The 19405-nt window shown below is 48.0% G+C and overlaps 2 protein-coding genes across 3 annotated transcripts in view; one reads left to right on the forward strand and one right to left on the reverse strand.

The window, feature by feature from the left end:
• Positions 1-17890, forward strand: part of CHTF18 (chromosome transmission fidelity factor 18) — a 46177-nt gene extending 28287 nt beyond the window's left edge. Inside the window, exons 19-22 of one of the 2 annotated variants that reach the window (XM_024212444.3) lie at positions 6490-6634; positions 11059-11187; positions 16386-16443; positions 17556-17890. In XM_024212444.3, the coding sequence (XP_024068212.2) occupies positions 6490-6634; positions 11059-11187; positions 16386-16443; positions 17556-17692 (469 nt within the window). In that variant the 3' untranslated portion in view covers positions 17693-17890. The remainder of the gene's footprint in view (positions 1-6489; positions 6635-11058; positions 11188-16385; positions 16444-17555) is intronic. The other variant, XM_024212445.3, reaches the window with a different exon arrangement.
• Positions 17891-17918: 28 nt separating this feature from the next.
• Positions 17919-19405, reverse strand: part of GNG13 (G protein subunit gamma 13) — an 8162-nt gene continuing 6675 nt past the window's right edge. Inside the window, exon 3 of the mRNA XM_024212476.2 lies at positions 17919-18500. Within this exon, the coding sequence (XP_024068244.1) occupies positions 18395-18500 (106 nt within the window). The 3' untranslated portion in view covers positions 17919-18394. The remainder of the gene's footprint in view (positions 18501-19405) is intronic.

Raw genomic sequence — 19405 nt, forward strand, 5'->3', positions numbered from 1 at the left:
TACAAAGGGGTGGAGGGAATGGCTGAAATTGAGCAATAAAGATTTTCTAAAGCACCTAATGAATGCAGGAGCTGATGGCCCGTGGAAAGGACTTGTACTTCTTTATCTCTCATCTCTCTTTTTTTCATTCAAGAAATCTTTTTGCAAAGCCGCCTCCAAGGTTAATTCTGCTGAAATGTCCTTTCGTTCCAAATCCCTTATGTATCTAAGGGGCTTAGTGACGTTTTTTCAGTATAAACCCCCTCTTTTTTTCTTGATGGTGGGTCTTTCTGCACCACTGAGCCATCTCTTTCCAGGAATATATTAAAGTGTCACAAATCCCCCACATGAAGTCTCGGTTTTTTCTTCCCTCTTGAGAACAGCAGAAAGGGAGAGTGGGCAACCCTGATGCATTTTGTTCTCCCACCACCTGTCTGATGTTCGCAAGTTTCTGCTGTCTCCCTGGGCATCCCCGCGAGCGAACGCTAGAGTGAGATTGTTCGCTTTAATCGGATTAAAGGAGGGGAAACAGCTGCCTTTCGGCTTTTAACAGAGAGGCGTGAAGAGCCGGCAGAGAGAAAAACCAAAGATGCCCGTGGCTCTTCTTTTGTCCAAGGAACAATAGAATGCGGCACGAACTTCTGCTCCTATGTTCCAGGCTCGCTGCCATGAGACTTTGTTCATCACGGATTGGGGAGTGCCGCTGGTGATTGCGCTGCTCCTTCTCGGGTTGATCTATCTGTTCGTTTACCTGCCCGCCACGCTCCAGCAATCCACCGTCGATGAGACCGTGAGGAACTTAACAGAGAAGTATCGTTACAATGGCCTGAACTTCGCCAAACAGTGAAAGACTCCTTGCTCTTGGCTGGGTTTACATGGCCCCTGTAGGTGAGTGACCAGTTTGACAAGAGACAGGTCTGCTCCACCTCTTGTTCGATGAGATGGGATGGAAGCAACTGGTGTAGATGGAGAGAGAGAGTTTTGATTTATTAGCCATGGGATGATCTGAAAAGGAGAACTCGATACAGCAAACTCCTTGAGAGCGGCTTTCCCAGGACAGGAGATTTTGTGCAGTGGGCTCTGAGATTCTGCGTAGCTCTCTTCAGTCATCTCTAGCTTGCAGTGTTCTGAGCAGGAACAATGCAGTATTGTCCGCCCTGAATGGTATTCAGTGCAGTGTGATTTTTAAACCTGGCTTTTCAGTAAAGACAAGTTTGGTCCAAAGACAAGTTAACATCATCTCGCCAGCACAAAGCAGATGAAAGGGGATCCAGCACTTGGAAACAGCAACACTCTGCAAACAGAGAACTCAACCCAAGGACAATGGTTGACTTTCACTGTGAACTTTGTGTTGGGTTAAATGTTGGGGGTGCGTCTGGAAGTCGAGGCTGGTTTTGGTGAGAGAGGGGGGCAGTAGTTTTGAAGATGGTTCTGCCCAAGGCAAAAGGTCCTATGCTTTGTCAGAGATTCATAGCTTTAAAAACAAGGGATGTATCTAATAACCTGGAGATTTCTCTCTGCATCAGGGCCATTCCCCATTTAAATTCTTGGTCCACAAAATGCAAAACCATAGGAAAATGGCGTCATTCCGTTTGCCAGAAACGTGTGTCAAGTTCCATAGGCTAATATGGAGTAACTGAGGGTTACAGTAGAGGTCTCCAGAAAAAACATGTGTAGCTATGACTGGAATTTTTTGAACTGTACAGTGTCTTTAGCTTTGCAGCTCATGTAGATGGAATTAAGTTTGTAGATTTCAGTTGCCAGAAAGCTTGCCGAGAGGGTTATTGTTAATATGTGACTGACATCGCTGTTCACATGCACACAGGAGATCAGATTCTACTTGATTGCACCAGGAGTAAAGCCAGTCATTTTTTGCACCAAAAATATGCTGGTGATTCACAGCCTTCCCTAAGATTTGAGTTCTGTCCACTTTGGTTTGTGTTACTACTTGATGTAACCTCACTGATGTCAATGGGGTTGCACCAGGAATGAATCGGTCCCCATGTTATATTTTTATTTGCTGAATATTAGTAATAATGGTATTCGATTACCAGGCTACAGACCTAATAATTTTTAAATGTTCTGCTTTAAGTATGTACAGTACGGTTCACACATCCAAGGTGTTGGGAATACATTACAGTGTAATAACATAGGACCTAGACTATAGCTAAGACTTGTGCTAATGTAGTCTCCAAGTTTAAAAAAAAAAAAAAAAAATTAATATATATACACCGCTACCTCGATATAGCGTGACCCGATATAACATGAATTCGGATATAACGCGGTAAAGCAGTGCGCCGGGGGGGCGGGACTGCGCGCCCCGGCGGATCAAAGCAAGTTCAATATAACACGGTTTCACCTATAACGCGGTAAGATTTTTTTTGGCTCCTAAGGACAGCGTTATATCGAGATAGAGGTGTGTGTATATATATATAATCTCCAGTGTTAAGTCATACAGTGTATTTCATTATAATGAAACCTTTTTCAAGCGGCAACCCAAAGGACTGGAAAAATTTGAATTGGCCTTCTAATAAAGGAGAAGCTTAATGGAGGTGGATCTTCCAGTGACGGATTAGAATTGTACTTGGTACATCTGAGGATATTTTGTGTGATCTTTTAAGCCAGCAGTTGTTGGACAAACATTTTGCACAGGTTTCACTCTGCATCTTATTGCTGGCAGTTACGCTATGCGGTAGATTTTTAGATTTGTTTCAAGTGATTCTTTCACCTTTCTTGAAGCGGCATGTGTAGATTTCACAACATGCATATGGAAACAATGTAGAACTGACTTAATACACTCCGGTTGTAGTGAAATGGTATCCTCTCCCCCATTGTCCCTGGTTTGGGCTTCTAATTGAAAATGTTGCAGAGTGTGGAAACCACATGACATTAAAAGCACCATTTGGTGCAGGCATGTGCTGGGATGATATTTGATCTTAAGTTTTGAGTCTGGGCTTTGTTTTCTTTTGCTGGCATTTTCTGCAATGTACTGTAATAGTGACTGTAACGATCTGAACATCCATGAAGGTGCGTTATGTCCTATTTGCACTTTTGGCTGTGTGACCGTGGGTTGCTGGGAAGACAAGACTGTCCAATGCAGCTGTTTCTCAAAAGTGCTAGTGTCCCTTCTAATTTCAAATAGTAAAATCTCTCAACATCTCATTTGAAGCCATAGAAACTTTTAAATGAGAGGAATATTTGAAATGACAAGCACAATATTTTAAAGCAAAGCTGTGTGTTAGGAGTCCTTATTTTTCCTACAGTTACAGATTCAGTCAGATGTCTGTCTTATCACTTTGTTGCCTGTCTCTGAAGACAGCAGAGAGACAATAGGAAAACTGGAAGAAGGATGCCTTTTCAAATAGCAAAGCTGGTCTCTAAATCACTGAGAATTCTTCTGTTGCATGGGGGTTTTTTGTTCTTTCTCAAGAGAAATATTACCAAGTGCAAATAAGACATAAAATATTTATAATTGTTATACAAGGAGGTTAATCTGGTTTCTAAGAAATTCTCTGGCTGTGTTCATGTTTTAACTGCTCAGAAAAAGGCCTTCCCTCCAAGTCCAGCGCTCAAATCCTGTTAAGAATAAAACTGCTTTGTTTAGCTAAAATGACTGTTTATAGCCTAGCTCAATCAAATAAACAATGGGAGTTGGTTATAATCTTTTTCTCTCCTTTGTTGCATTCCGTCCTGGATAGGAAATTGGGGCAGGAGGTTTCCCATGCAGTTGATGTGAAGGATGCTTAATTAAACCCATTCAAGTGGAATGGGTAGAGATACTTTGTTACCATAGGCAGGGTTGTTGTTTTTTTAATAAAGAAAAAGACGTACAATACAACAGGAAATGCTCTGTCAGGTTGCTGTAGCTTGGAGGGCTTTACCTCTGAACCCACTTTTACGTTCCGCAGCCAGGCAGATCAGACAATGCAGATCTTTTGCCAGTGGGCTGATTTATTGGGGAAGCCTGTCAGCCAAGATGAAGAAATGGTCTCTCTGAAATTGAATTCTCTTTCATCTTGCCGTGTGACACTGGGGAGTTAATTCTAAATACATCTGTTGTTCAAATCCACTGAAAGTTGTTGGACTTATCTGCAAGTGTGTAGATCTGCTCCTGAGTTTATTAAATCCCGAAACGTTACTTGTGCTGCGTGTTTTAGGCCTAGGATCCAAAATCCTTTGAAGCGGATGGTCAACCCCATTGACCTCCATGAGCTTTGGATCAGGTACTAAAAGCCCAATAAGGGATCCAAGAGGAAACTCCAGCAAAGTTTGGGGGGAGAGGGATAGCTCAGTGGTTTGAGCATTGGCCTGCTAAACCCAGGGTTGTGAGTTCAATCCTTGAGGGGGCCATTTAGGGAACTGGGGTAAAAATCTGTCTGGGGATTGGTCCTGCTTTGAGCAGGGGGTTGGACTAGATGACCTCCTGAGGTCCCTTCCAACCCTGAGATTCTATGATTCAAAGACCAAACCTCTCTTCTTGTAGCTGGTTCTTACCTTGTCCGGGATTAGATGCCCACCCTTTGTTTTGCAGGATCGGGCAGGAAGTGTAGTAAATAGGCAAATGTCTGACATATCGGTTGTAGAAGTTAGAGCCTTTTGACCGAGTTGCAATATATGCAGTAAAATCTGTCTCCCGTATTATTATGTTGTCTATTTCCTTGTCTAGTCCATCCCTCCCCCTATATTCCCTTAATCCTTTTAATCCAGGATTTCTCACTGAATAATCTTCAGAAAATATTTTAAACCCAGGTGACCTGCTTTATTTTAGCTTCTACAACTCAATGGGCAGAGCACTGGAACTAGACAGAACAAAACTGAGCGAGCTTGTTCTGATGTTGAAGAATTGACATTTCTATCAGAGACCCAAGGCGCGTGAGGCAAATATCTTTTAATGGATCGACTGTTGGTGGTGAAAGAGACACGCTTTTGAATTACTCAGAGCTCTTCTTCAAGTTGCTTTCACCACCAAAAGTTGATCCAATCAAAGATACCCACCCAACCTTGCCTTTCTAGTATCCTGTGATCCACATGACGACAACAACACTGCAAACAACCATGGAAGATTTCTATCAGATGCATTTGCTATAGATACTGACCTTGTACATCTCAGGTGTCAGAGCCCTTCCAAATTTTGCTCTCTGTTCGGTAGGGCTGTATATATGGAAGCTTGAGAATGAGAGATAGTGAGTCATAACTGAGGTTGACAGGTGGACTTGATCACTGGAGATAACTTCCACTCATACAGGCACTCATCAATTACTAAAGGGCTCTATAATTAGACAGACAAAGGTCTGATGGCTGGAAGTTGAATCTAGACAAATTCAGACTAGAAATAATAGAGAGGTGATAAACCATTGGATCGGGTCACCACGGGATGTGGTGGATTCTCCATCATTTGACGTCTTTGAATCGGAATCAGCTGACTTTGAAAAGATACGCAGTGGATCAACCCCAATTTATTGTGCTCAGTACAGGCATTACTGGGTCGCTATGTTACATACAGGCCAGACCAGAAGAGCGTAATGGCTAGGTGTCTGTCTGAAGATAGACCTGTACAGTAGAGATTTGGTGGGTTGGGGATGGTAACAGAGTGCAGTGCTTTGACTGTCCAGGTCATGGCTGAATGCTGCCCAGGGTCAGTGGTCTCTGTGGGTCAGCCTCTTGGACCAGTTCCTACTGGACCATACAGTTAATACTAACTGGCGTCCCTGATGGCACCGGTGGCAAACAGGCCGAGGACTGGATTGACCATGGCAACTGCTACCCTGGCTAGTAGAGGTGGCTCTTTCTGAGCTGCGGTGGAAGTGTGTTGACAGAGCAATGGGCAAAGGGTCCTTTCACTGCTGCTGCTCGTGCGGTGGCTAAACGAAGCTCGGATAGGGCAGGGCTGTCAGTGTGGCTTCTCGCGCAAGCATTACATTCGCTGCGTTCACATTAAAACAAACGGTAAGAAGTATGTGACCTGAATGAACTTCTCCCTGGTTTGGAATCCATTGAAACGACCTTGCTCTGCACTTCTGGCACATTTCACCAAGTGATTTCAAAGTGCTTCTCAGACCTCGAAACCTCAGCACGACCCTGATGGGGAAACCGAGGTACAAGGAGACAGTTACTTACCCAAAGTCACACACACAGGAAGTTACAATGTTGGGGCTAGAACCCAGGTATCTCGACTCCCGGCCCCCTACCCTATGGCCATGAGGCAACGCTTCCTCCCAATAAATAAAGGTTTATTCTGAAAGGAAAGATAATAGAAAAGCAAGTACTGAATTTTGAATGTGGCTAGGATGAAACAAAACCCAGTTCTGCAGATCAGTTTAACCTTTGACCCTAGATTTTGAGGGTAAGATTTTCAAAGGCGCAAGTGGGAGCTGGCTATCCAGCTGCACTCTGTCCCTTTCTAAAAATCTCCCTCTTGACAGCAGCCAAAGGCTGTCAGACACTACCAGCCAATATTAACTGGCTCCGTTTCATTTATTCCCCCAAATCTGTTCTTTTCAAACCCCCTAGAAACGTGGAAGACGTCTGTAGGTTCCCGGACCTACCGGCTCGGAAACCGTTGACGTACCAGGCCAAGCAACTCATTGCAAGAGAAATCGAGCTCGAGAAGATGAGGAGGACGGAAGCTGTGCTCCAGGCCCGGAACGCCAGCCAGGTAGGAGTGGGACACTGATCACGGGAGACGGCCCGAAGCTGAAGGGGAGCAAACGTGGCAGATTCATCGAGCTCCCTGTGTGGCCCGGGCGTAGCTAAAGAGGGACAGAGCGCCCTGTTGAGTGGGGGTAGGTTACACAAATTATAGGGGCAGTGTGAGCGTCAGCAGTGAACTCTCTGTCCTATGCACAGAGGCCAAGACTAATGATTCTGGATGGCTCGTTATACGGGTGTGCAAGCCCTAACGGAGGGAGGGTGCTCAGCGATGACTGGAAACCAGCCCCCTTTATAGTGACTCCGTTGGGAAAGTCTTCGCTTAAGTTGCTGCTCTCTTGTGTTCTAAAACTCCAGCTGCCTCTGCCCAGCTCCTCAGCTCTGGCCTCTCAGGGAGCTTAGCGGTCTCTGCCCCGGGATGGCAGCGGGCAGGGGGAAAGCTTTGCCTGGCAACTTCCCTCTGAAGCCAAGAGCAATGCGAAAGCTTTCCTTTTGCAAGTGAAAATCCCAGATTAAAACCTCCCTCCACCATCAACGATTTGTATGTCGTGCACCAGCCGCTTTAAGGCTGTCCTCGGCTTGCACCATGTGAAACGTGTAACATTAGCATTGAGTCTGACCGAGCCAGACAGCTCATCTTTCTGCAGAGACCCCGGTAATAAATACTCACTGAAATTTAAAGTGCTGAACAGTGATTCTGCAACAATGGCTGAGGTCATTCTGAATGTATCCCATCTCCTTGCAGTTTGCATGTTTCAGTGAAGCAGCGGTCCGTATAGAGAGATGCTCTGGCATCTGCTTGCTGGTAGATAGTCAATTCCGTTATTATTTATTATTGGACCCTTCTGTTTCACCTTTCTCCCAAAGATCCCAAAGCCCGCCAGGAACATGAGGTCATTTCATCCCTCACTGAAACAGCTGTCTCTGCAGCTAGCAATGATTCCCTGGCTGCGCATGTGTGCTCGGGTCCCTGCTGCATCCTGAGCGGTCCTCTCCCGCTTCCTCTCTGAAACCGAGAGCAGCTCCCAACCTCAGCCAGGAGAGGGACCCGGTAAATCCACCATTGGGCCTGACCTATTCCACGCAGTAGAGGGCAGCAGTACGTGCGCACACACAGATTGTCGCTGCGGCTGTAGGGTATTGCTAATGTGTCTTTAGCAAAGGGTCGCATTGAGGGGGAGGGCAGGGAGAGAGGTGAAGTGAGGCACAGCTGGGACGGATATGAAGTGCCAACAGTGCTTCTAGCGCTGCAGAGAACACAGAGCAAGGTATAGTCCTTGCCCCGAGATGCTTAAACAGCTATCGGCCCCAGGAATTGGTTTCCTGTGCTGACTGCTGTAATGCTAGAGTTCTGCGCAGCGCGTTGGTTTTCCCCGCCTTGCGAGTGGCACGAAGACTCCAGCTGAGGCTGCGGGTGCTGTGCTCTCCTGCCAGCGAGCGACGGCCCCGCCTGTCAAGTTCTGCTCTTGGTGCTCTTGCGCCATTCGCGCCGCTGCAGCATTCCGACGGGGAGTGGCCCCCAGCGCGAGAGCTGTGGGTCGTGTGTCTGGAGCGACGAGGGAGGGAGGGATAGGGAGAGGAGGAGGCTCGGAACCGACGTCATTGGGGCTCACGTGATTCCGATTGCTTTCAACAGAGGCCTCCCTTGGTGCCGCTCGGCAACATAATTAATCCTTCAGAGCCGGCAACTCGCAGCAGAGGGTGTTTTTCGGGGAATGCAAGTGGGGAAAAGCGATTGTGTAAAAATCTCTGGAGGATTCTTGTTTACATGATGCCATCGGGGAAATGCACGCGCCAGTGATCGAGAGGCCGAGCCGGGCTGAAACGTTCAGAGTTCTTAAAATGATGGCAAATAATTGCCACGGTATTAGGATGTTGTGTTTTTTAAAAATTGTCTTTTTTTTTTATTAAGCATGTTTATTACAGCAGTGCCTAAGGGCCACCCATCACGGGGCTGCACCGTGCTAGGCGCTGTACGGACACACAGCTTCAAAGAGCTTACAGTCTAAACGGACAAACCAGAAACTGTGTTCTGAGATCTCCAGTCAGGCTCTTTGAGAGGAAGGCAGTGGGTCTCAGGCTAGCTCTCCTGAACTTTGATTCCCAGGGAGTGGAGTGAAAAAAGTCTGACAACCAGCAGGGAAAATGCCACTTGCATGAGCGGGGCGGGACTGAGCTCTAAGCAGGACTTTAGGGTATGTCTACACTGCACACAAAACCTGGGCTGTGACTCTGGTTTGAGCCCAACCCCGCTTTTGTACACACACACCCCCACACACACCCCCCACACACACACCCACACACACACACACACACACACACCAGTCTGACTGGGGTCAGCAAGCACTCAAGACCCAGGCCCAACGACCGTGCTAGGGGGTGGGTCCGAGCCTGGGTCCAGGCCCTGTCATTTTGCAGTGTGGACGTAGCTCAAGCCACAGACCCGAGTCAGAAGGTCTGCGTAGTGCAGTCTGGATGTGTTAGCACGGCTGTGAGCCCCAGATCCAGCAATTGTAAGCAGTGCTCAAGCACGGGCTTGAAAACACAGAGTCCGCGAGCCCGTATCCCACAGACAGTGCAGTGTAGACGTGCCCTTAAAGGGAGACTTCCAAAGGCCCGGGGGGCTGTTAGACATCCACTGACTTTCAGTGGAAATTGGGCACCTACCTGCCCTTTCTGCTTTTGAAAGACTCCCGGGAACAAATAGGAAGGAGGCAGCAATAGGAAATGCTCAACGAGGGCGTGATCCAGACTCCACTGGGCCCTAAAGCTGTTAACGAACCTGTGTTTTAGGCCGGTTCTGAAGCAGACGTTGCAGTGAGGAGCCGGGATGCCCGTTTTGTCTGGCGTGCTTAGCGGGAGGAGAACTGGAGCTTTGAGAGGTCGCGTGTTGTAACGGAGGTGGGCAAGGGGAGGTGTGGCCATAGCTTTGCCAGCTGCCTTCATAAGGCTGGACTGGATGGCAAAGAACTATTGGAAAGGGGGGAAAAAACTCAGGTGTCCTGGCCAGACTGCTCTTAAGGAGGGATCTAGCTGTTACGTGCTCAGCCGCCACGGTAATGGACACGGAGTCTTGGGGAGAGTTCAAGGTGCCCCCACTCCTTTGAAAGGTCCCCTCTCATTCTAATTCCGTCCTCCAGCCAGGAGAAAAGAGAGCGACACTTACGGAAAAACACCAGTGTACCTTGTAGATGGGATCAAAAGGTAATTGGAGGCTCATCCCCTGGGGCAATGCGCTCTTCCTCCCCTATAGACCCTTGTGTCGTGCTGACAATAGGCCGCACTAAACACAACTGGCCTAAGTGAGCCCTGTTTCATGTGAAAACTGCTTGGTAACGTCTCTTATCTCGCTTCTCAAGGAAGGATAAACCCATGGAAATCTCTCTCCGTGGTAGTTTGTCATCTTCAGTCTGTGATATTCCTTACGTCCCTGAGCACGTATGTTAGCTCAACAGCCAGGCAGGAAAAAAATAAACTAAAATTAGATTTTTATTTCCAGGCCGGTAGAAGCTTGTTATCACCTCGCGTTGTATTGCAAAAGCCCCTAAAATTCCCAACTCGGCCCTGGGTCCCGTTGTGCTAGGTGCTGCACATACACATAGTGAGAGACAGTCGAGACCCCAAAGAACTCCCAATCTAAATAGACAGAACAGGGAAAGGGTAGGAGGGAGAAGACAGGCACAGAAAGATGAAGTAATTGGCCTCAGGTCGACACAACAGAGCAATGCCAGAGCTGGGACTAGAACTAGGGTCTCTTGACAACGGGTTCAATGCCCCAGCCACGAGACTGCACTGTCTTCTCGTTGTAAGTGCACCTACAGCCCACCCAAGAGCTACGTCCCCACAGCACAGCTGGTTGGCTGACTTGGGGCCTTTGAAAGGGTGATACTGCCCAAGCAATTAGCACTCCAATGTTCCCATGCAGAGGCTTCCCAGAGCAAGTCCCATGTGAAAGGTGATGTGTACTGCTGAGTTATAACCTTGGGGGAGGGGATAGCTCAGTGATTTTAGCATTGGCCTGCTAAACCCAGGGTTAAGATGTCTCCTGTTGTAACGGAGGTGGGCCAGGGTTGTGAGTTCAATCCTTGAGGGGGCTATTTAGGGATCTGGGACATAAATCTGTCTGGGGATTGGTCCTGCTTTGAGCAGCGGGTTGGACTAGATGACCTCCTGAGGTCCCTTCCAACCCTGAGATTCTATGATTCTAATAACTGGATTTGTAACAGAGGATGTTCCTTAACGTGCTGTTGCACTTCCCAAAGAGAGTCCTGGTCATTTCACCCTGAATTTTATGAATAAAGAAGGAAGAGGTTGCTCATGGAGAGCAACTTTTACCTTGACAGGATCAATGGTTTGTCTCCAAGAGAACAATTGAGAAGGAGGAACTGTAAATACAATGTGGCTTGTCCAAGTAAACCTCCCTCGTTGCAGGTGTCTGAAGAAAGCCTCGGTGAAACAGAAGATAAGCCAAGTGCAAAGCCGGGAATGCCCAAGTCCAACGTCCGCAACCATGAGCAGCGTCTGGAGCACATCATGAAGAAAGCCGCTTTTGATGAAAAGGTGAGATGGAAGCCCTTCCGCAGTGGAGATAAATTAAAGGGGGTTGGCTGGCCCAGGGCCTGGGGCAATGGCACACGTTGCTGTTCCCACGCTGAGGTCAGTGGTTCAAATCTGGCCCAGGTAAAGTTGTTCTCATCTGGCAGCTGCTTGTTGGCCATGATGAAATGAGTCGTTGGGTTGCAGTCAGCACAGGTGGGTATCTGTGTTGACAGGCTCTGAAGAGGTGCTTGCAATAGCTTTCGAAGGCCTGGTCTACACCTAAAACGTATGTCAACCAAGCGACGTCACTCAGGGCTGTGAAAAATTTCATGCCCTGTGAGATGTAGTTCAATTAGCCTACCCCCTAGGGTCGATGCAGCTAGTTTGACAGAAGAACTTTTCCTCTGACCTCACTACTGCCTCTCACGGGGTTGGATTAACTACAGCGACAGAAAAACTCCTTCCGTGGCTACCGCAGCATAAGTGTAGACACCCCCTAACTGGACTGCAGTTTTTCATGGCATTTAAGTGACTGTATTTGCCTCTTATTTGTAAAACTATCAATCTTGGCATGTTCTTTGATGTCAAGGCAACCTCTTTCCCCGCTGTTGTCCACCTGGTAACATGCTCTTTACCTCTCGGTACGGGCTTTGTAGCATCGGCACTGAGTTTCTAATCTGCTGGGGGGGGCTCCCCCCCCGCCCCCCCCAGGCCCTGCCCCCCCTCCCCCCCTTCCCCAGGCTCCACCCCCACCCTGCTTCTTCCCGCCCCCTCCCCTGAGCACGGTGCACCCTCATTTCCCCCCCTCCCCCCCCCCGCGCCTCCTGACACCACAAAGCAGATGATCCACAGGAGGCGCTGGGAGGAAGGGGAGGCGCTGATCGGCAGGGGGAGGTTTTGGTAGGGGGGCTGCCGTTGGGTGCTCCGCACCCACCATCTTTTTCCAGCCCCGGAGCACCCACGGAGTCGGCGCCTATGCTCTGTAGCATCGCTAGACAGACCCTCTTTTAGAGGAAACACTAAACCAAGATCCCCTCCGTGAGCGGGGAATAACCCTCCCACGATATGTGCGCGAGCTATTATGGAGCTTGGAACGGCTCCTGCAGCTTCTTCCTAGCTGATCGTCACTTTGCACCGAGCTTTAGGATGGTAAGAGACCCTGAGGACAGGGGCCTTCGAGAAGCCTACTGGATCCCGCTAAATTTGATTCAAATTCGGTTCTGCTTTTCAGCACTGATCAGTGAGCTCTTTAGCTGGTGTAAATCGGCCTAGCTCGGTTGGCTTTAGTGGAAATAGGCTGATTACACCAGCTATGGGGCTGGCCCCGGTATTTATAAGGCATATAAGTGTTTTTGGTGGAACGAACCCGGCGGTTGGGTCTGCTTGTGCTGCATGCACGACCGGTCGGAGCGCTGGAGGGTTTATCTCAACGCGCCGGGTTTCAGAGGAGGTGTAGCTTAGGTACCTAGCATCCGTTGCCTCTGCCAAATATGCTTTGGGATTTTAACGTCCGGGGAGCCAGGAAAAAACCCATCTTCCAAGAGGCCAGGAGGCTGTTGCTACTGCTGTGACCCAACTAAAGCCCCACCTCCCGAGAGGGCAGGCCGCGTCGCTGGAGTGCCAGTGCCTCTGATGCAGATTGCATAACCACGTATGAAACTGCAGCGCACCCCCTGCTCCACGCTTCAAACTGCCTTCTCCTCCACTACACTCAGGCTTCCGCAGCAACGAGGGTGTTTGGCTTCACATCCTAATGCTGCCGGTATTGGGGAGGAGGGAGGAAATCACCTGCCTGCGCGTAGCGAATAGACCGTTCACAAAGGCATTGCGGGAGAGGGGGAGGTCGATAGTGGATATTTATAAGCCTCTCTTCCTCTCTGCAAAAACAAAGGGATTCAATACCAGGCTTCCCTTAAATGCATCAATGATTTTTATAGTGCATAGAGCAGTGTAATTAAATATTGATGGCAGAATTACCTACATGCCAGGCACCAGCTGCACCATTAGCAAGGTTTATGAGCCTGCGTCAAAATCCTCAGGGTCAGATCCTCACCTGGTGTAAATCATTGAGGCTCCATCGAATGCTAGGGAGTTCTGCCCATTTGGGCCTTAATTTTTCAGGGCAAGGCTAAACGGGGGAAACCCTGCCGCTGGTTTGAGGGGCGTGGGACTTACGAAACAGATGGTTGGAGGTTTCGGGAGGCCAGGTGGGTGACCTTGGGAAGCTTGCCCTGAAGTGCAGAGTCGCTCAGCCTCCCTGCTCAGATCAGCACGGTATCTGGTGCCGAGGATCCCAAGAAGGGGGGCCCCGTCGGCGTCAGGCTCTGTAACGCAAACCCCCGTGTGACATTGTGGGGCTCACCCAGAGCCATCAGGGGTTCTCTCTGCTTGTCTTATAACTTCGGGTGCCTTCATGCTGTGCTGCTAGGCTCAGGGCTCTGGCACCAGCAGCCAGCCAGCCGACCGGCATAAGGTTTCACCCTGCCTTCCACCAGCCTAGTGACCCCTTGCAACATGGATCAACAGCCCGAGTCTCCCCAGCTCTGTCTCCCTAAGTTCTGAACTCCCAGACGCTTGGACTTCTCCCCTCTGGGCCGTCACCCCCGAAGGGGTGAAACCTGCCACCAGTGAGTTCACTTTGGAACACCAGGATTGCCATTCCCAAATGTTCAAACCCATGAGTCAGGCTCACCAAAAAAAAAAAAATCACGAGATTGGCTTTAAAATCGTGAGATTATGTAAAAATAATAGATTTGATGTTCTTTTTATTTGCCTTCTGCTTTGAGCCTTGAGGGTGCACTGGGGTCACATTTTGAAGCTTTCTCCACCTCCACCAGGGCTAGACACTTACTTTTTCTTTAAGACCGAAGGCTGAAATCGTCATATATCCACTTGACTCCAGGAGCTGGGGCTTTAAGGAGACCAATAATTATCATGAGACTCATGACAAAATCATAAGAATTAGCAGCACTAGGACATAGTCCACACAGTTTGCACACCAGAGACCTGCTGGGGGTAAAAATAAACCGCAAGTTTATTTGATGGGAAAATCGTCGGTTCAGAGATGAACTGGTGAGGAAAAGCAACACACGCAGGTTACGCAGAAAATCAGCATAAAGACGCAACCTCAGGCTTTACACGCCTGTGTCTGCTAAACTCCCTTTTCTCATACAAGTTACCTATTGCTGCTGGACGGCTTCCCAGCAGGTCCTCGGCCTAGCGGGGCTCCAGTGTGTCACAGGCAGCACCCTACTTCAATGCTGGCCTCTGTTTCTGGCTCCCCTTCACTTTAGCCCCTCTTCCCTTTTAACATGGTAATACCCGATTACCCAGAGGGGGGAAACTCCCTCCGTCCTTGGTTTTCTTGGAGTTTTAATGTCTTTCCATTAACTTTCGTGGTCCACCATTGTCTGTCCCTGGGTTGTACAATGCTCGGTGCCTGGAGTTAGTTTTGTGTAAACAGCTAGTCTGGGAGGTGTCCTTCCTTGCCTGTTGGCTTCGCTCCCTGTTGTGAGGCGATGCTGTAGTTGCACCACAGCTACAATTACAACTTTCTACGCAAAGATACACACATACGTGCAGAACTCTAACCTGGCTACAGATCTCCTAATGACCACCAAGTTCAGAACATTGCACGCTTCCATCAAAGACATTGCCTGACATATATTTATACACCGTAACCTTGTATACAACCAGTTGATTCACTTGCTTATTCTTTGGGGTTCAGATCCCCTGTTCGTCCATTGGGGTGTCTGGGGGTGTGGACAGTGTGCGGCTGAGGCTTCCAATAAGACAGCCACTTAGCATCAGTCAGCGTAATGTGAACCTCTGTCTGCTGGGCACTGCGCTGTGACCTCTGCCCCACTCATTTCACCCAAGCCATCAAACAGCCACTGGGGCTTCCATCTGGTTGTCTTGAGCCAGGTTGGGTTTGAATCGACAACCTATTCGGGAGAGGCTCTATATCCATCTACCAATCTCCTGAGCCATCCAGTTCCCCTCCTGCAGTGCCATTGGATACCTAACAGGGAGTGCAAAGCTTCCAATGCAGCAGCAGTGCCCAGAATGTGTGGCTGTTACCAACCGGAGAAATGCTTGGAGTTATTTCTAATCCAGTAAATCATTATACGCCAGTAATCTCATCCAGGGGGAAATCAAGTTAATGGCAGATAGAGAGTATAAGCCATACGAAAGATAAGCTCTGTGGCTTTGAGGATGTGAAATAAAACCAAGAACCAAAGACCACATTTTAAAAATAACAAATAAATACATTCAGAACCATCTTGGTTTGTGGAATCATTTTCCTTTTTAGTCTTCTGACCTTGTAGGCTATTACGGGAGGACCTGGCTAATTCATAGTAAGCACAGGGAGACCTGTCGTCGTCTACTAGATTCTAGGAGCTAGGGAGTAAAAAAGACAACTTTAATTTTCTTACCATTTCTGCTTTCTTCCTCCTCTGCCCCCCGTGTCTGCATTTCACAGTGAAATCAGACCAGTCACTTTCACGCTTTGTTTCTAATCATTTGCATTCTAGTTCCCATGCACGCTAAGGTTTGTTGCTTGGCTTTCTGGACCTGTGCAGGCTATTTGAATGACTAAAGAAAGGGGACTGAAATATAGAGTGATCTAAGTATACTGAATCCTACCTCAGTGCAAGGAAATGGTCTAGATGACCTCTCCAGGTCCCTTCCAGCCCTACATTTCTGTGCTTCTATACAGCGGCGGCTCCAGGCACCAGCGCACCAAGTGCACGCCTGGGGCGACAAGCCGCGGGGGGCGCCCTGCCGGTCGCAGTGAGGGCAGCAGTCAGGCCGCCTTTGGCGGCGTGTCTGCAGGAGGTCCGCCGGTCCCGTGGTTTCGGCGGCAATTCGGCGGCGGGGACGCCGAAGGCACAGGACCGGTGGACCGCCCGCAGGCATGCCGCCGAGTCGGCGTGACCAGCGGACGCCGCCGAAAGCCACCTGCCTGCTGTGCTTGGGGCGGCGAAAAACATAGAGCCGCCCCTGCTCCTATAACAAAAGGAAACATTTGTACTGATAAATTGTCTTTTTTTTTTTTCTTAATGAAGTCACGTTTTGGGTTTGTAACTAGATAAAAATCCCATCTGATGTTGAACTGTGCTGGGCACTGTTCTCTTTAAATACACACTATAACCAATATGTACCCAGCGATCTGCTGAGGAGGAGTACACTAAAACCCTTTTGATTTCTTTTCACAGCCAGAAATGGACTTCTTTGGGCGCCAGCTTGTTAAGAAACAGGTGTCTCCATCGGCAGGTATGTGCAGAAAAGGCATGATGTTGGTCAGGAGAGATGGAAGGAAACTGAGAACATCTGTTGTAGTAGAAAGCTTTGCAATAGCTTCTGTGGTTCCATAATGCTGAAATCAAACTGACTGTGGTTCACCGAAAGGGTGGATGGAGCTTGGGAGCAGTTTCCATGGCGTGTTTTGCAACAGTCTGACAATATTTATGTATAAGGGAGGATTGGAAAAAAACTTGGGCCATAAAGGCAGTCCAGTCCCTTACATGGAGCAGCGAGGGTAGGATATTTCATTATGGAAGCACCCAAAGGCCCAGTTAATAGGTAATAAAGATGGCTGCGGTTCTGCTCCTGCAATGTTTTAAGCAATAATTTTACTTAGGGCATGTCTATGCTACAGCTGTGGTGCTGTAGCGCCAGAGCATAGACGCTTCCTACACTGATAGAGGGACTTTTCCTGCCGCTGTGGTTCATCCATCTGTCCAAGAGACACGAGCTAGGTTGATGGAACAGTTCTTCCCTTCACCTAGCTGCGTCTGTGCCAGGGGTTAGGTCGACCGAACTGTTGTGGTCAGGGCGTGACATTTTTCACACCCCTGAGCGACGGAGCCAGGTCGATCTAATTTTGAAATGTAGACCCGACCTTAGCAAAGTTAAGCAAGATGCTAAAGTGTGTGTAGGATCAGGGGCTTTTGAATGTAAGCCCCTAGTTCTGAATGCACTTAATGTGGCGTACTGAATTGACTATGGAACCACTCGCTCAGTGGTTTGAGCATTGGCCTGCTAAACCCAGGGTTGTGAGTTCAATCCTTGAGGGGGCCACTTAGGGATCTGGGGCAAAATCAGTACTTGGTCCTGCTAGTGAAGGCAGGGGGCTGGACTTGATGACCTTTCAAGGTCCCTTCCAGTTCTAGGAGATAGGATATCTCCATTAATTAAATTAAATTAAATTAATTAACTGTGCCCAGCAGTAATGTTTGCAGGTGCCGTCCTTTTCAGTGTCTTATTGGTACTTCCTTGACAGTCTGTTGCCTAAACTTTAAGACTTTCCCATTTTAAGACCCTTGATTTCATTGTATTATCATATCTTCTCTCCCCACCCACCAACCTTCTCTGGTTACCATCAGCTAATCAAACGTCCGAGCACAACTCTGTTGAAAAACAAATCGGAAAGGCCGTTGGAAAGAGCGATGTTTGGTTCCGATTTAATGAAGGGGTTTCGAATGCCGTCCGGCGGAATATTTACATTAAGGATTTGCTCTAGTGATCATTTAAAGAAATAAAACTGAAGAAACAATACATACAGAACAGAAAGAAAAATTTGACTCTTAGCCTTCTAAAGAACATGTATGGTTCATGAGAACTTTCCTGCTTTTGTTTTCTATTCAGCTGTTTGTAAAATAAATAAATAAATAAGCAAAATAAATGTTTTTAAAAAATTTGTGAAGTATTGCTTTGTTTATTTCATTTATAAACCCTTAGTTCTCATATTTCGCCGGCTTTGCTGCAAAATTGTATATTCTACAATATACAAAAAAGTATTGAAAATGTTTTTATAAAAGTGTTTTTTCTTTTACAAGTTCAAAAAGGCTTTGTAAGGTTCACAGAAGCATAGTTAAGCGCAAGCTTAATTGAAAACTACAGGATTAATCAAGAGAAACCTTTTGCCCGTTGTTTGACATTGCTTTTCAAGTCCCCATTCTGATGCTGCTAATCAGCTAGTCTCCAATACATTGCATCTCTTACCAATTTACTCTTTTATGGCATGTGCTTTTTCAGTATAAAAAAGAATCGCTTCTACTAATAAAAATAAGAAGACAAGATGAGGATAGTGTTTGTACAGTTAGTCATATTAGGAAACTAATAAAAAAAATGTACATTCAGAGTTAATGCAAAATTGAATATCTCAGGAGGAAGCCATTTTGTCAGCCACGGCCGCTTGGGAGTGAAGTTGGATTTAGGGGCATTAGAGTATGGTACATTTTCCTTTTTCCACCCAAGGGTTGCTTTTCATCAGCTCTGGATTCAGAAATGGGTCTTCTGGAATGCTGTCTTCTATCCACTTCATCAACCTACAGAGAAGAGGGGAGAGGCGGGGCGGTTAAACGGCTCTGGGCGTTTCTCATTGTCTTATTCTGGCTGAAGTGGAGCTAGAACGTTTCTTTTCATTGTTACGCAGTAATGATACTTAGCGTTTCCATGGCATCGCCCAGCCGGCCCGTCCCGTCAGGTAGGTAAAATAATAGTATCCTCAAAAGACAAGGGGGCCAAGCAATTGCCCACGGCTACACAGAGTCAGGAGTGCGATTGTGAAGAGAACCCAGCAGTCCCACTAAACCCTCAACGCCCAGACTCTGAGTTTCCCAATGCTGTGGGGTTGCTGCCGTCGGAGTGAGCTACATCGGCTGCAGGGCACAGCATTGTCCAGAGTGGTGACGAAGCCCGATGGGCTGGTCTGTGGTGTGGGGAGCAGGAAACTTAGCAGAGGAGCAGTGGCTCTTGCATTTATTTGGCTCTTTAATTTTGTCTGTCCCTTGCACCTTTGGGATGGCTGAGTGGGTGAGCTGCCCCCAGGCCTCCTGGCACCGTGTTCAGCTACACTTGCCACTCGCTCTCCTTTCTTCTGTCCAGTCGTCTCACTTCTCTTCTCTCACTTTTCGGTGTATTTTCCCTTTCACGTGTCCTGTTGACTACTCCCCCTCCCTCTCCTTATTCCCCCCCACTTACCCAAAGGGTGTAGAGGGTTGGAGGCAGAGCACAGAGAAGTGTGGGATGGCAGGTCGCCATCAATAGCTTCCTATTGTCTAATCTCTAACAAGGCAGGTAGGTTGGAGGAAGGATAGTCCCGTGGATAGGGGGTAGGTCTGGGGCTTACGCCTAGTTCGTCCACAGAGTTCCTGTGTCACTTTGGCCCAGGCCCTCAGAGGTATTTGAACACCTATCTCCCATTAATTTCAATGCATCTGATGCAGTTGGG

Source organism: Terrapene carolina, unplaced genomic scaffold (assembly GCF_002925995.2).
Source record: "Terrapene carolina triunguis isolate 2854851 unplaced genomic scaffold, T_m_triunguis-2.0 Scaffold93, whole genome shotgun sequence".
Classification (NCBI taxonomy): Eukaryota; Metazoa; Chordata; order Testudines; family Emydidae; genus Terrapene; species Terrapene triunguis.